The sequence below is a fragment of the Pelodiscus sinensis genome, chromosome 13, assembly GCF_052426305.1.
Source record: "Pelodiscus sinensis isolate ZL-2025 chromosome 13, ASM5242630v1, whole genome shotgun sequence".
Taxonomy (NCBI): Eukaryota; Metazoa; Chordata; order Testudines; family Trionychidae; genus Pelodiscus; species Pelodiscus sinensis.
In genome coordinates, this window is record NC_143064.1 from 1,399,060 (window position 1) to 1,413,839 (window position 14,780).

The 14,780-nt window shown below is 43.1% G+C and overlaps 1 protein-coding gene across 3 annotated transcripts in view; it reads left to right on the forward strand.

The window, feature by feature from the left end:
- TEX11 (testis expressed 11) overlaps positions 1 to 14,780 on the forward strand; it is a 213,286-nt gene that overhangs the window by 129,137 nt on the left and 69,369 nt on the right. For all 3 annotated transcript variants that reach the window (XM_075917648.2, XM_075917646.2, XM_075917649.2), the window contains 2 exons: positions 1,106 to 1,243; positions 8,412 to 8,514. In XM_075917648.2, the coding sequence (XP_075773763.1) occupies positions 1,106 to 1,243; positions 8,412 to 8,514 (241 nt within the window). The remainder of the gene's footprint in view (positions 1 to 1,105; positions 1,244 to 8,411; positions 8,515 to 14,780) is intronic.

Here is a 14,780-nt window from a genome sequence, read left to right on the forward strand (position 1 = left end):
CACAGTCTGTCCAGCACTTGGAGCTGTGAGCAGCTCGAGTATACTCATGAAGAATGGAATCTTCGGAGATTTTAGCAGCTAAAATCTCTTAAATCTCTACTGAGCATATGCAAACTGTAATTTTTAAAGACTTAACACTTGGCCTGATTTGGATGGATTTTCACAGTGGTTACACAAAGGCCATCTCTGACAAATTTTGAGTCTGTTCCAAATGCTGATCAAAGAACAAGTCACCAGAATTTTTTAATGTGAGCAAAACAACAAATGTTTCCCTAGCCTTATTTTTAGAAATGTCTGAGTTGTTTTCCCTTAAATTAAAAAAACAAAACAAAACAAAAGCATTCTGAAGCAGACATATGTCTTGGAGATTTTAAGCTTAAAGAATTAAAGTTTGGCAAAGTTTTAGGTCATTTACATCCCTTTCTAGATTGGTAATATCTTAAACACATTGCTGTTAACCCAATTCATGATGAATATTAACCATTTATTCAGAGTTTAATCTCTCATCTTCTAAGTCATTATTAATCCATATCAATACTTTGCCTCTCACCCTATGACAACTAAGTTTATTTAAGGATCCTAGCCAAAGGCTTTTTGAAGCCCTAAATAAATTAACTGGTTCTCCTTTATCTATTACTTTGACATGTTCAAAGAAGTCTTACAGACATGATTTTCCTTTGCAGAAACCATGCTGGTTAGACCCTGTCATATAATAAAGTGAAAGTCTGTAGCATGATCCAATGTTCAGATGTTGAAGCTAGACAAATCCAGATTAGAAATAAGGTGTAAATTTTAACAAGCTAATTAATCACTGGAACAGTTTATCAAGGTGTCATGTTGGATTCTCTATCACTGGCAGTTTTTAAATGAAGACTGGATGTTCTTCTAAAAGATCTGTTTTAGGAACTATTTTGGGGATGTTCTATGGTCTGTGCTATATGGGAGGCCTAGATGATCACAGTGGTCCCTTCTGGCCGTGGAATCTATGAATGTGACTATTTGAGTTTTATGAAGTCTGATTTAGTTAGCTTAGGAAAATATAGTAAATTTAAACTTCAGTGATTTTTTTTTATTTTTTAATTATATATTTTTTTAAATTTTCTAGGCAAAAAGCTACTCTGAAGCCCTTCAGTGGTACAACTATTCTCTCAGCTTCTATTCACCTTGGCAGATAGATCAGAACTTGGCTAAGTTGCAGAGGAACATGGCTTCCTGCTACTTTCATCTGATGCAACTTGAAAAAGTATTTTTTTGTTGTGTTGCAATGTTAATGGGATTTGATTTCAATTGTGAAAGGGTAAAGGGTAATGGAGGGTTGTTCTGTTGTTTTTCTGTGTTGTTGCATGATTACACTTGGGTTAAAATGTGCATACTTAATTATTATTAATGTATTTGTTTTCATTAGATCCTCACTGCCACTTCTGGGTGCACTTCAGACATCATAGCCTGATTTTTGCCATAAACAGCTTACAATCTAAAAAAATAATGGAGTAAATAGAAGGGGTTCAGCAGATAAAAAAACTGCCTAATGTGGAGATTTGTCACATTTTCATAATAAAATGTTTTGATATTAATATGTTTTAAAACGGAAATATAAAACTATCCTCAGTTGCTACTTGACATGGACATTATTAGCTAGGTAATTCATTAAGGGTATCATTGTAGAAGTTTTTTCTTCAAAGTGCACAATAGTGTTGTGCCTCAGCTCAAGAGAGATGGAGCATCATAATTGCATCACTAGTGCAACAGACAGATGGGGAGCAATGTACAAAGAGATAAAGGTGGAAAAGTTGGGTGGGGGGGACTATGTAGTAACTCCATCGCGGCAAAGCTATCCACTGTGTCCAGCACATTTCCCAGAGTTGCTCTCCTTCCTAGCAGAAGGGTATTGATTGCCCTGTCTGTTTGTATCACAGCAGACCCCACTGTAGATTTACCTACTCCAAATTGATTTCCGACTGATTTGTAGCAATCTAGCGTTGCAAGTTTCCACGGAGTTATTGCCACTTGCTTCTCAGCTGTCTGAGCAGATCTCATTCTGGTATTGCTGTGCTTAAGAATGAAGGAAAGCAATAACAAAGTTCCATGGAAGTGGCTTTATGCATGCAAAAGTTTTGCAGCCATTGATCATCGTCCCATTGCTGCATATCTGTGCGGTCCACCAGTCTGTGCTTGTCTCATGGGACCAGAATCAGCATCCCATAGTGTCAACAGGAGTAACTGCTGCCATTGTAGGCCAATTGCTCCACTCAGTAAGTTCCTCCATATTTGTGTTCATGTCCTCCTCCCCTTCTTCCTTACTGTAGCGGCATGTAACTAGGCTCTGGACAAAGTGCAGCATAACACACGAGGTGTTTGCAATACTTGCCATAGCAATTTGTACTCAGCAAGGTCCATTCTTGCAATGCTATGGCATGTGCTAGGATAACCAGGGAAAAAATTGCGTGAAAAAATGGTTTGTTGTTGCTTTCAAGCAGAGAGGGAAGGAGGAGATAAGTGCATTATGGGATGCTAATGAAATGTACCCAGAACCACCTGCTGCAATGTTTTTGTTCCATTAGGAACTAGGAGCTTAACCCAGAATGCAAGAGGTGGCAGGAACTGTGGGATGGTGACACATAGTGCATAACTGTTAAAGTTGAAGATAGCCATGTTACTGGGTATGCACTCCAAGATGCTCATGCATCCAATGAGGACATGCACCATCAACTTTGTAAAACTGGATGCTAAAAAGTCAGCCTTAATATATTTGTCCTAATTTTGTACTGTAGACCTACCCATAGAAGAAGACATGATAACTGCTTTCAAATATCTAAAAGGTTATTACCAGGAGGAGGGAGAAGAATTGTTCTTAACCTCAGAATACCACAAGAAGCAATGGGTTTAAATTGCAGAGAGGGGGGTTTAGGTTGGACATTAGGAAAAACTTCCTCTCAGGGTGGTTAAACACTAGAATAAATTGCCTAGGGAGGTTGTGGAATCTCCATTATTGGAGATCTTTAAGAGCAGGTTAGACAAGCAGTTGTCAGGGATGGTTTGATTAGTATTTGATCGTGCCATGAGTGCAGGGGATTAGCTTTGACCTCGTAAGGTTCCTTCCATTCTATAATTTTATGATTTTATGTTCCATGTTAGATGGCTAAATCAAAAGAATTTGAAAATCACATTTGAAGGACTTTTTTAATTGGATCAGAAACTAGACTGTACTGATTTAATATACAAAGACATATAGTAAAGCTCCAGAATCTGAAATGTTCACAGTCAAAAAATTGACAAGGAGACCTGTGGCACCTTAGGGTGTGTCTAGACTACAGGGTTTTGTCGACAAAAGTGGACTTTTGTCGACAAAACTAAACCTGTGTCTACACTACCGCTGAGTTCTGTCGACATAACGTTGACAGAACTCAGCAGTTTTGTCGACGCTGGTAAACCTCATTTTACGAGGAATAACGCCTTTTGTCGACAGAGTTCTGTCGACAGAAAGCATTATTGCATCTAAACTGTCCTTTGCGTCCACACTGTTATGTCGACAAAGCAGCTTGCTTTGTCGACAGAACTGAATGTAGTCTAGACGCTCTTTGTCGACAGAAGCTTTGTCAACTATCTGTCGACAAAACTTCTGTCGACAAAACCCTGTAGTCTAGACGTACCCTTATAGACTAACAGATGTATTGGAGCATAAGCTTTTGTGGGTAAAGACCTACTTCGTCAGATGCATGTAGTGGAAATTTCCTGAGGCAGGTATAAATATGTAGGCCAGAATAAGGCTAGAGATAATGAGGTTAATTCAGTCAAGGAGGGTGAGACCCACTTCTAGCAGCTGATGTGGAGGTGTGAACACCAAGAGAGGAGAAACTGCTTTTGTACTTGGCTAGCCATTCACAGTCTTTGTTTAATCCTAAACGGATGGTGTCAAATTTGCAGATGAACTGTAGCTCAGCAGTTTCTCTTTGAAGTCTGGTCTTGAAGGTTTTTTGCTGCAGGGTGGCTACCTTTAAATCTGCTATTGTGTGTCCAGGGAGACTGAAGTGTTCTCCTACAGGTTTTTGTATATTGCCATTCCTAATATCTGATTTGTGTCCATTTATTCTTTTATGTAGGGACTGTCCAGTTTAGCCGATGTATATAGCAGAGGGGCATTGCTGGCACATGATGGCATATATTATATTGGTAGATGTGCAGGTGAATGAACCAGTGATGGTGTGGCTGATCTGGTTAGGTCCTGTGATGGTGTCACTGGTGTAGAGATGAGGGCAGAGTTGGCCCTGAGGTTTGTTGCAGGGATTGGTTCTTGAGTTAGAGTTACTGTGGTGTGGTGTATAGTTGCTGGTGAGAATTTGCTTCAGGCTGGCGGGTTGTCTGTGGGTGAGGACTGGCCGCTCAAAAGCAGCAGCTGTCTCATGGCACTCCAAGAAGCTATTCTGGTCGTGCAGCCAGCCATCACTCAGTTCTTTCTCTACCACCCTTGGTTTTAGTCAGAATGACAGCAGCACCATTATCTACTTTCTCTTTTCCTTGCCCTCTGCCCTTTTCTCAGTTTAAATTCCTGTCTTGTTAATCTCTTTTCATTTTTCTCTCATTTTTCCCCCTTAAGTAAAACAAACAGAGAGTCTTTTCCTGGCCTTTCTGTCCCTGCCTCTGGCAGGCAGTTGCTGAAGAGGCATTAGACCAGGACTATTCACATTCTTATTCAATACATCATCTCCGACACGCTTGGCTTGCCAGGCTTCAAACGCCGTCTGAGTTGCAGGCTCTCACTACCCATGACAGAAGGCCACTAGCGCTGTGTTTGTTGCCTGGGGAAGATACATATTACACAGAAGTGTTCCCACTTCTAGAATCTCACAGCATGGACAAAAAAAGCCAGGGACCTCCAACTAAAACTTTTACTGCTGGAGCGATTCCTCCATCCCACCTCCAAACCTGAGCCCATGACACCCTCCTGTCAGTCCTTATCTACAGCTGTCTCAGATATGAGATCCTCCTCCACCATGGCTGCTAAGGACCCTGCTCCTAGCAAAACCACAAAAAAGCAGTCTCACTTCTTGCCACATTGGGATTCGCCTCCCAAATTGCCAAAACTGCCCCAGCACTAATGGCTCCTGGAGCGCTGGATTGAGAAGTGCCAAATCATCTGGAACCAAGATGTCTGGAATAGCAAAGGATCCTCTGTGGTCTCGCTCTCATAGCAGCAGCAGCAAACCTAACCGAAGTCTCATAGCTTGGCACTAAGGAAACAGAAATGTTAGCCACAGACACAGAGTAGCACTATCATGCCACTTGCACTTGCCTGTGCCATTGTTGAGTGTACTGATGCTGCAGCACTTTGTCAGTCATGCAGACTTCCTCATTGCTTCCGCCTTGAGAACTCCACACTTTGGCATTGACGGCACCAGGCCATTGTGGTAGTTTGTCCCCTCCTCGCTCCAGTGAGGAAAGGGAGACAAGAGTGGGTTCATCTTACTATTTTTCTCCTATGCTTGGACCCACTCAGCCGCAGGATGTGGGTTGGCAACCCCCACAATGGGTGCTCCTTCCCATGGCTTTCCGCTGCATTATACAGAACCCAGAATACCCAGCCATCCAATACATGAAGATCCAGGACTCAGCAACTGCCTCTGCCATCTGCTCTGGCTTCCCTAGAATTTCTGGAGGAGGAAGTTGATGAACTTGCAGACAGGTTGGAAGGTGACACCCTCCTACCTACTTACTCATCTCCGGATAATACAATAATGCTGTCCCCTCCCCTCCCATGGGAGATGACTTTAAATCCTTTCAGGATTTGTTTAAATGAGTAGCAGAGCCATAAGACATCCCACTGGCTGAGTTACCACAGACTCAACACAAGCTGACAGAAACATTACAAGCTTCTCCATCAGCAAAGATAGCACTATCCATTAATGCTGCCATCATGGACCCAGCAAAAACGTATGGCAGATTCCAGCCATGGTCCTAACTTCTTGTAAGCAATCAGACAAGAAGTATTATGTGCCAGCTAAAGGAGCTGAGTTTTTGTTTATTCGCCTTTCTGCAAACTCATTGGTGGTCCTACAGTTAATAAAATGGGGAAGCAGCATCAAACCAAAAATATCCCCTAAGATAAAAATTGGAAATGCCACTGGGGCATTCTGTTTGATACCGGCCATAAACTTGATCACTACTTGTTGAGCCTGATGATCTTGCCAACTTTCTATCCACCTTACAGTCCATTTATTCAATACATTCTACTTTAACTTGCTGGCAAGAATACCGTGGGAGACTATATAAAACGTTTACTCAACAGTGTTTGGAAGCACCAGTCAGCATTAATTACTGATGTGCTACTAGCCTTCTGCTCTTGTTATTTTGTGTCCCCATGTGGGTCCTCAACAGTAGCACAGAATTCTTTATCTCTGGATCATAAAGCAGAAGCCTTGACTGCCTGCATTAAAAGGTCCCAATCGGTTACCCATCTCATCAATCTTTATACATTTCCCAGCCACAGTTAGAAAGGGAATCACTCTAAGTGGGTATAGGTTACATGTTCCACCTAGGTGAGGAAGCTTGTCCCCCATGCAGCCCTGACAACAGAGATTGAATTTGGGACTTCTACATCTGTATGCAAGAGCCTGAACTGCCACATCTGAATGATCCACATCTGAAAGACAGGGATGCATCATCATCGTCATCAACCTTTGTGTCGTAATCACCACTAGACAGGGACAAAGCATGATACTGTTTAACTTTAGATACATGTGGCAATTTCTATTTCCTTGTACTTCAGTCCATGCCAAGTAGAGTCCAGGAGAGTCTGCTCTGCAGATCGTCTACATCATTCAAGGTGAATTTTACTCCTATCCAGACATTCAGACCAGTGAGACTTTAATGGAGCCTAGGCTTTGTGTTGGCCTTTTGCACAGGCTGCATTTCTGTTTTACTACTTAGGTTACAATGTGAAACTTTCAAGGCTGTGGAAAAGATTGTCTGATGTTACACTGTATCAGTTGAGAAATAGTGTGTGACCTTACCCTGAAATTAAAGACTGTTGTTAAAGTGTCAGAATTAAGAGTGTGTTTTTAACAGTAATTTTAGCATTTCTTTAGTTTCAAATGTTTAACTGCAACATTAACTTCTCTTAATGTAGGTTTTTTTTTGGTGGAATAAATTCCTAAGATTAGGGTGACCATCTTGCCCTGTGTTGAATACGGGACACCCGATAAAATTATTCTTAATTCACGTGAGTTCAGTGGCAATCAATCAGAAGAGTGAAGTACAAACATTCAAATTAACATCAAGTTGACTGAGCCTCTGTTAAACATAAATACTGTGGAGCTGGATTCTTGCTAATTACTTTTTTCTCTGTGAGGCGTTAGGGTTCACACGGGCAGAGGGACACACGCATACTCCTGTACACCTCTCCCACGGAGAGTGACTGACTGACCTGAGCCTCCCTAGCCAGCACTCTCTATCCTCTCGGCCTGACTGGGTGCCTAGGATAGACCCACCTTTCCTGGTACCTGGAACTTCGTCTTCATGAGGCAGCCCATGGGGGGCACACAGAGTCTCTGGGAAGGGACACGCTCCACGGAGGGGGCCGGAATGGAGGATCATTGGGGCTGGGGGGTATTAAGGGGCATAGCAGAGAAGACAGCAAGAGAGGGAGCGTGTGAAGTGCCAATGGTGGGCAGCGGAGGCAACAAGTAACTAGCCGCCATCTGGCACCTGCTCACACTCAGCAGCCTCTGCTGCTCTCAGTGTTCAGTCACAGCTAGCCAGAAATGGGACAGGGGAGCAGGGTTTTGTTGGCTGACAGCTGGCACAGCGCAGACACTGCACCGGAGCCCCAGCTGGGGGAGAGGCTTGCCCTGCCCGCTGCAGCTTTGTCCCACCCTCAGCTTTGCACCCCCCCCACCATTGTCGGCCACCGGACCCCCCACTCACTACTGGTGATCAGGCCAGCAGCAGAAGAGCTGGGACAATTTGCCTGTTTTTAAAGAAAAGTCGGGACACCTGGAGGAAGGCTGAAATCTGGAACTGTCCCTTTGAAAATGGGGCCTCTGGTCACCCTATTAGGATAGTTAAATGGTCCTATAAAAATGTTTTGTGGCAGTTTTATGTCTTTCATTTTCCCAGCGTATGCTCAAAAGCTTATTTTTGTGTTTTTTATTGTTGGTTTTGTAATTTTTATTTTAGTATTGTGGCAACCCCCTTATTTTTTCAACTCTGGATAACTTCAGATGTTTAAGTCCTCTGGGCATGGACTTTTCTTTTTATCTATAAAGCACCAAGCTTTATACTGCTGTGCAATTGTATAAATAACGTGTATAATCATTAATATAGTCTCTTGTCAACTTGTAACTCCTTCTACAATATGTGTGACTCACTCCTTGTCATGACTGCAGTAAAATTCCATTAATATTTTCTGTTAACAGGCAAAAGAGGCAGTGAGGGAAGCAGAGAGGTGCGATCCCAGCAGCATCTTCACTCAGTTCAGTGTGTATAAGGTTGCAGTCTTAGAGGGCAACACTGAAAAAGGTAGAAACAATCAGAAGGGATATTGCTAAGAAGATATGATTATTTTTCAGTTTTATTGATTTGATCTTTTCCCAACAAAAATCCTGCCTTTGACATAGCTTCTTCTCCACCTATGTCCCCAATTCTCTTCTCCCTCTCAGTTCAAGTTTGTCTTCCTCAGCTGCATCCTAGACCAGTGCTTCTCAACTTTTTTTTTATAAAGTACCCCCTTTTCAAAAAATATTTATAAGTACCCCCAGTACCTACAGATTTCGGACACACGGGTTTTTTTCTACCATTGTAACACATTTGTTTAAACAACTTAATCGTAGCTGGGCGGGTGATGAAACTTTTGGGTGTAAAAGTACAAAACTCATAAAGTGCTGTAAAACTTAAACAAATATTCAGTTTTCTTCAAATTTCAGTTGTGTTGATATACCTCCCAGACTTCTCTCGAGTACCCCTTCGGGTACTCATACCACTGGTTGAGAAACACTGTTCTAAACCATTTCCAGTCTGGCTTCTGCCCTTTCCACTGAAACTGCCTGCACCAAAGTCTCTAATCACCTCCTCCTGGCCAAATGTCAGTGCCTCAGTTGCATCCTTAACTTCCGTGGTCTCTGTTGCTTTTGATAATGTTGATCATTCTCTTCTTGACTTCTTATCTACTTGGTGTCTCTATGGTACTGTGCTTTCCTAAGTCTCCTCTTATCTCTTTTCCCCTTTTACACTTTTTGGAGGGTAGTTCTCCTCTCTCCCACTTTCTGATGAAGTCTCATAGGTCTGCAACCCCCTCCTTTTCTTTCATATATTGTATTCTAGGGCAGTGGTTCTCTACTAATGATCTGTGGACTTCTGGATGTCCACAGACTATCTCTAATGGGTCCGTGAAATGTTGTTACCATAGAGCATTTGTTTGCAGCCTGTGGTCCATGGACTCCTGAAGGGCCATAAACTATATCTAAGATTTTGCAAGGGGTCTGTATCTCTATCTGAATTTTTTTTAGGGGTCCACAGATGAAAGAAGGTTGAAAATCACCGTTTTAGGTGATCTCATCTGCTCACCTTGATTCAGTTCAGAATTTTTATTCTGATTCACCTCCCTCTCTACCTCTAATATGTCATGATCCAGCCAATCTGACCTTTTACTCTCTCTGTCAGACTTTTCCACCCGAATGTTTTGCTATCACCTTAAACATAACTTTGTGAAAGTTTTGCTTCTCAGATTGCCTTTTGTGTGCTGATCTCGCTCATTTTTTTTCTGTCATAGTTGATGCCAACATCATTCTCCTTATTTATTTTGGAATTGGACTTTTGATATTCTATTCATCTGAAGAAGTGAATTGTACCCACTAAAGCTCATGGTACCATCTGCATGTTTTGTTAGACTTAAGGTGCTGCTAGACTATTCTTTGTTTTTTTTAAAGTTTTTCCAGTTACAGACTAACTCGGCTATCCCTCTGAATTATTCTCCTTGTCATTGATTCTGTAACCTGAAAATGGTTAGTTTTAGTAACCGGTGTTTGGTTCTTTATAGGATTTGAAACCACAAACAGAGGAATACTCCTTTTTAGGGTTAAACAAAGATTTTTATTTTCTATTTGCTTTTTAATTAATTTCTCACTTAAATCAACTCACTGTCTTTAATTCTTCTCAGACAGTATAACATACAGATAAAAATATAAAAAATAAAACAATTAAAGCAAATATAATAACTCCCCCTACAGCTATACCCTCCACTTTACCTTTTGACAGTTTGTGGAATTTTCTGTCATACCTGTATAATACTTACATTAAGACGGATAGAAACATTGTTTAGATTCAAGAGATATTCTTTTTCTTTCCGGTGTTCCTCTTTCGGAGCTTACATACGGCAACGGGATTCAGCGACAGGGAGAGAGCTACTTGGTTGATCAGACCTAGCTTTTCGGATTCACAACTCTTCCACTTTCTGTCTGCTCAACCTTATATACACCTTTTTCTTCTTGCCTGGCAATGCTGACATCACTTCTTTGCCTATATTTGGACTTGTTTTTAATTTTTGTGGTCTGTGCTACTTTTTGTTTCCCCTGAAGCAGGGGCTTTTGTAGGTCATCGAATTCAATTTTAGTTTTTTGCTTACGTCTTGTGTATCTGAACAATGCTTCCTTTTCTTCATAGGTACATAGAATTTAGTGCTCATTTAACATTCTGTGGTTAAGCTCTCACCACTTCCTATTGACAATTAGGTAAATGGTCAGCAAGGATTACAGACATTGTTAATGTCTATTGTTTGTTTATAGCTTAATAGAACAGCACCCTCCTCTGTAAACTGTGCATATAATTTCTTTTCAGCCATGTGATCCCGTCTTCTTACTGTCTGCATTGTTTGTTACATTCGCTTGTTGCCTGTAGTTTTAACTAGAGGTGTAAGCTCTATGAGGCACCTACTGTTGTTTTATAGATTAATGCAGTGGCCAGCACAATGTAGCATTTATCCTTATGGGGTCTCTGGCTGCTACTGAAATACAGATAATAATAATAATGATACTTATAGACATAATCATCGTCCTTCACGCCCACTGGCGTATAGGGCAGCAACAAAGGTCCCCCACTTCTGTCTGTCTCTGGACACAGTTGCAAGGGAATTCTTTGTTGCTGTTTCCATAACAAAAGCTTTTTCTAGATCAGGGTTGTTAGCCCTGAGCCAAACCCCCAATTCTGGAGGACCGGTGTGCATGCTTAGTCTGGCTCCTCTCCCCTTGACCTTACCAGCTTGGTCAAACCTACCAGAGCACTAAGCTCCCGCCAGCATAGCTCCTGGAATCATAAGTACATGCAAGCTGCCCCGCCCCGACTAGGCGCATGCACAAGGGGCCGTACAGACATAATAATATAATAATAATTCTAGACATCTGTAGCTATAGAAAAGGCAGAATCTGGGGACCTTTAATCCCTCTTAGCATTTTCATGGAAGAAGAGTGGAAAATGAGTGGAGAAATATTTTAGCCCTTCACAGCATCCTCTGGCAAAGGGTTCCACAGGTTAACAGTATGTTGTATGAAGAAATATACTGGGATGAGAGGTTTCCTGCACCGTCTTATTTCCTGTGTGCACCTACTACTGACTCTCTTACTCTAAAAGTGGCAGTTATCACAATTCACTGGCTGTGTCTGTTGTATCCACACTACCATACAACTGATTAAGGGTTTATCTCTGTCAAATAGTGATTGTTACCTGCCCAACAAATATATGGAGCATTTTTGTGTCTGCAATGTACACAAGGAAATTGCACAGACCAGCACCCTCTATTGTAAGTGAGTGTAGCTCTTTTTAAAATAAGTGGGATATATGTCCACTCAGACAAGACTGCAGTTGTCTTTGAGAGTGCTGGGCATGAAAAGCTTAAATTAAAATATGGCTCAGAGTCTCCTTCATCTTTAACATCATACTGATAGCTTTGTTTCTTGCTACTGCCCTATCCTCCTACCCCTCCTTTGTTATGTTACATCCATTTAATGGCAACTGAGGTAAACACTGAGCTAGGCTTAGAGTATTGTTGCACCAGCTAACTCAGGGTGGAAAATAATTTTTGATGTGGGGGGCACTTGAAGAAATCGGAAAGTGGTCAAGGGCTGCACTCTTCTATATTAATGGAGGAGGTGTGGGGTCTGGGATGGAGGTTGGGTGCAGAAGGGAGCTTTCAGTAAGGGATTGGGGTGCAGGAGAGGACATGGGGTCTGGGAGAGTGTTTGGTCGAAGGAGGCAGTTGTGACCTGGGTTAGGGGACTAAGATGCAAGAGTTCGGATTGTGACCTTAGGCAAGAGGTCCCTGGGGAAGGGAACTAGGGTTCCAGGAGGAGTTAGAAGGGTTTGAACTGTGACCTAGCGCAGGAGGGGGTTGTGACTTGGGGCAGGGAACCGGGGTGGGAGGGTGTGCAGGGGTTTGGGTTGTGACCTGGGGCAAGGGATTGCCCAGGGAGGTTTTGGAATCTTCATCATTGGAGATATTTAGGAACAGGTTAGACAAACATCTATCAGGGATGATCTACATGGTGCTTGGTCCTGCTGTGAAGGCAGGAGACTGGACTTGATGTCCTCTTGAAGTCCCTTCGAAATTTCATATTCTAGTATTCTGTGACTCTATAAAGGCATCACACTGGCATGAGCCAAGACATGGGAAAGTGGGAACCCACCCAGTTTATGGGTTATATAGTAGATGTAGTGTTTGGCTTTTTGCAACAACCAGGCATTTGAACAAGACTGAGGTAAAGTTTGCCTTGTTTAGTAACACTCTTCTGTAGCCAGAAAAACCATATAATTATCTTTCTAGCAAGCACTTTGCTTAACTGTAAAGAAGTGTTAACATGCTTACTAAGTTGGGACAGGTTTTCCAGGGGAGTTTGTGAAAATCAGTTGAAGATGTCAGCCTTTCCTTAAATGAGTATGGTATTTGTGTTAAAATACCAGCGTACAACTAGTTCCATATGCTTCTATGAAAAATTGTGCTAACAGCTGGTTCTTCTTCAAGTGATGTCCCTGTGGGCACTCCATTGTTGGTGTTGGGCTTGTCCTGGCGCCGCAGATCAGAGATTTTTCAAGTGGTTTCTGGTCGGGCGCGCATGCTCCTATGTGGCGTGTGTGGTTCGCGCCTTTGACGTGTGTGCATGCGGCCTGAGTCTCCTCAGTTTTCCTCATACTGCCCTCAGTCACAGACAGAGTCCAGTCCTATCCTTCTCTCGGGATCCCGTAGATAAGAAATTACTGTTTACCTAGTTAGAAATTTATAGTTATCGTGTTTCTCTTTGAATTGTTCAAAAAAACAAAACAAAACCCTGTTTCTTATGTAAATGGTTACTGCGTCAGAGACCCACTCATACTGGTTCCTGCTTCCCTCCCTTTCCCTCTCTCCCCTCCCCCCCAAAAAAAAGAAAAAGAGGAAGAAAGAACTACGAAAAAAGTCAATCAAAATGCCCGGCTCTCTCTGGTTTCAAAAAATGCGACAAATGTCGTGACCTTATGCCCGTATCAGATGGCCATGGGTCATGCATTTGCTGCTTGGGAGAGACACTCGTCCCTCAGAAGTGTGTTCACTGCAGCAGCTTTACGGCCAGGGCTTGGAAGGACAGGGAGCTTAGACTCCGCATGTAACTGTTCAACAAGGCGTTAGAACCACAGGCTGCCAAGGAGGAGGTTTCTCAGCAAGAGACTCCCACTAAACAAAGGAAATGGATGGGCTCACTGTGACGGACCGAGCCGTGTCTGGACACAGCTGAGGGCGTCCGCTCAGGGCGAATTGCTCAAATCCGGGGCTCCTTACAGCCCCCAGACTGGTGACCTCTCCAAACAGGCCACAAACCAGTCCCACAGAGCGCTTCAGCTGCCTGCCTGAAGCCTCACGAGCAAAACCCCTCCAACACCCCAGCAATCTGTGCCCCAGATGGCTCTGGGCCTCATACACAGGTGGGGGGTCCTAGCACCCAATCCCACCTACCCCAAACAAGTTCTGTCCGGTTCCAAGAAACCAGCCGAAGAGATGTTACAGCTGCTGGTTTAAAAGTCCTTGTTGCGCATCCTAGGATCAGGATGGGTCCACAGGTCTTTCCAGCTCTTCGATCCCTGCATTGCTGCCTCTGGGATGAAGTGCTGAGCTGAAGACCAAGATGGAGTCCACCACATGGCCTATTTATCCCTCCTTCCTGGTCTCTTCTTGGCTACAGCAGGTCGCCTGGCCCACGGCTTATTCCTGTGTTCTCTGCTGGTAGCCCTTAGGTATGAGTCACCACTCATTCTTTACGTGTGTCCTTGGCCCATTGAGTGCCATTGTCCCACAGGGCCTCGCTGATTAGCATGTCCATAGGCTGGGCTCTGCCCACTGCTCTACCACATGCAGAGAAATATTCATTATCTACACAGATTACAGACTTCTAGCTATACACACAGACATTATACAATCACATGACTAGCGTACATAGGATTAGCAGACAGTAAGCTCCTATTCAACACCTCACATGGCCCCCTTTTATACCATTTTTGGGGCACCCCTCCATGGGTACAGCAGTGATCTGGCGGCTCCCTTCAAAGTCCACTAACGTGACACTCACTCTCATCTTTGCCACCTGCAAAAAAGAGAAAGTCTCCAGCCCGATCTCTACCTCCCAGAATTAGTAAGGGAGACAAACCGGGCACCCTTGGCACAGAACGACCCTGTGCCGTATCTGCAGCAGAACCAAAACAAAAAACTTTTCAACCCCAGCACTGACCATACCAGCACCGATGACACCAGACACCTGGCAACTGGGTGAAGG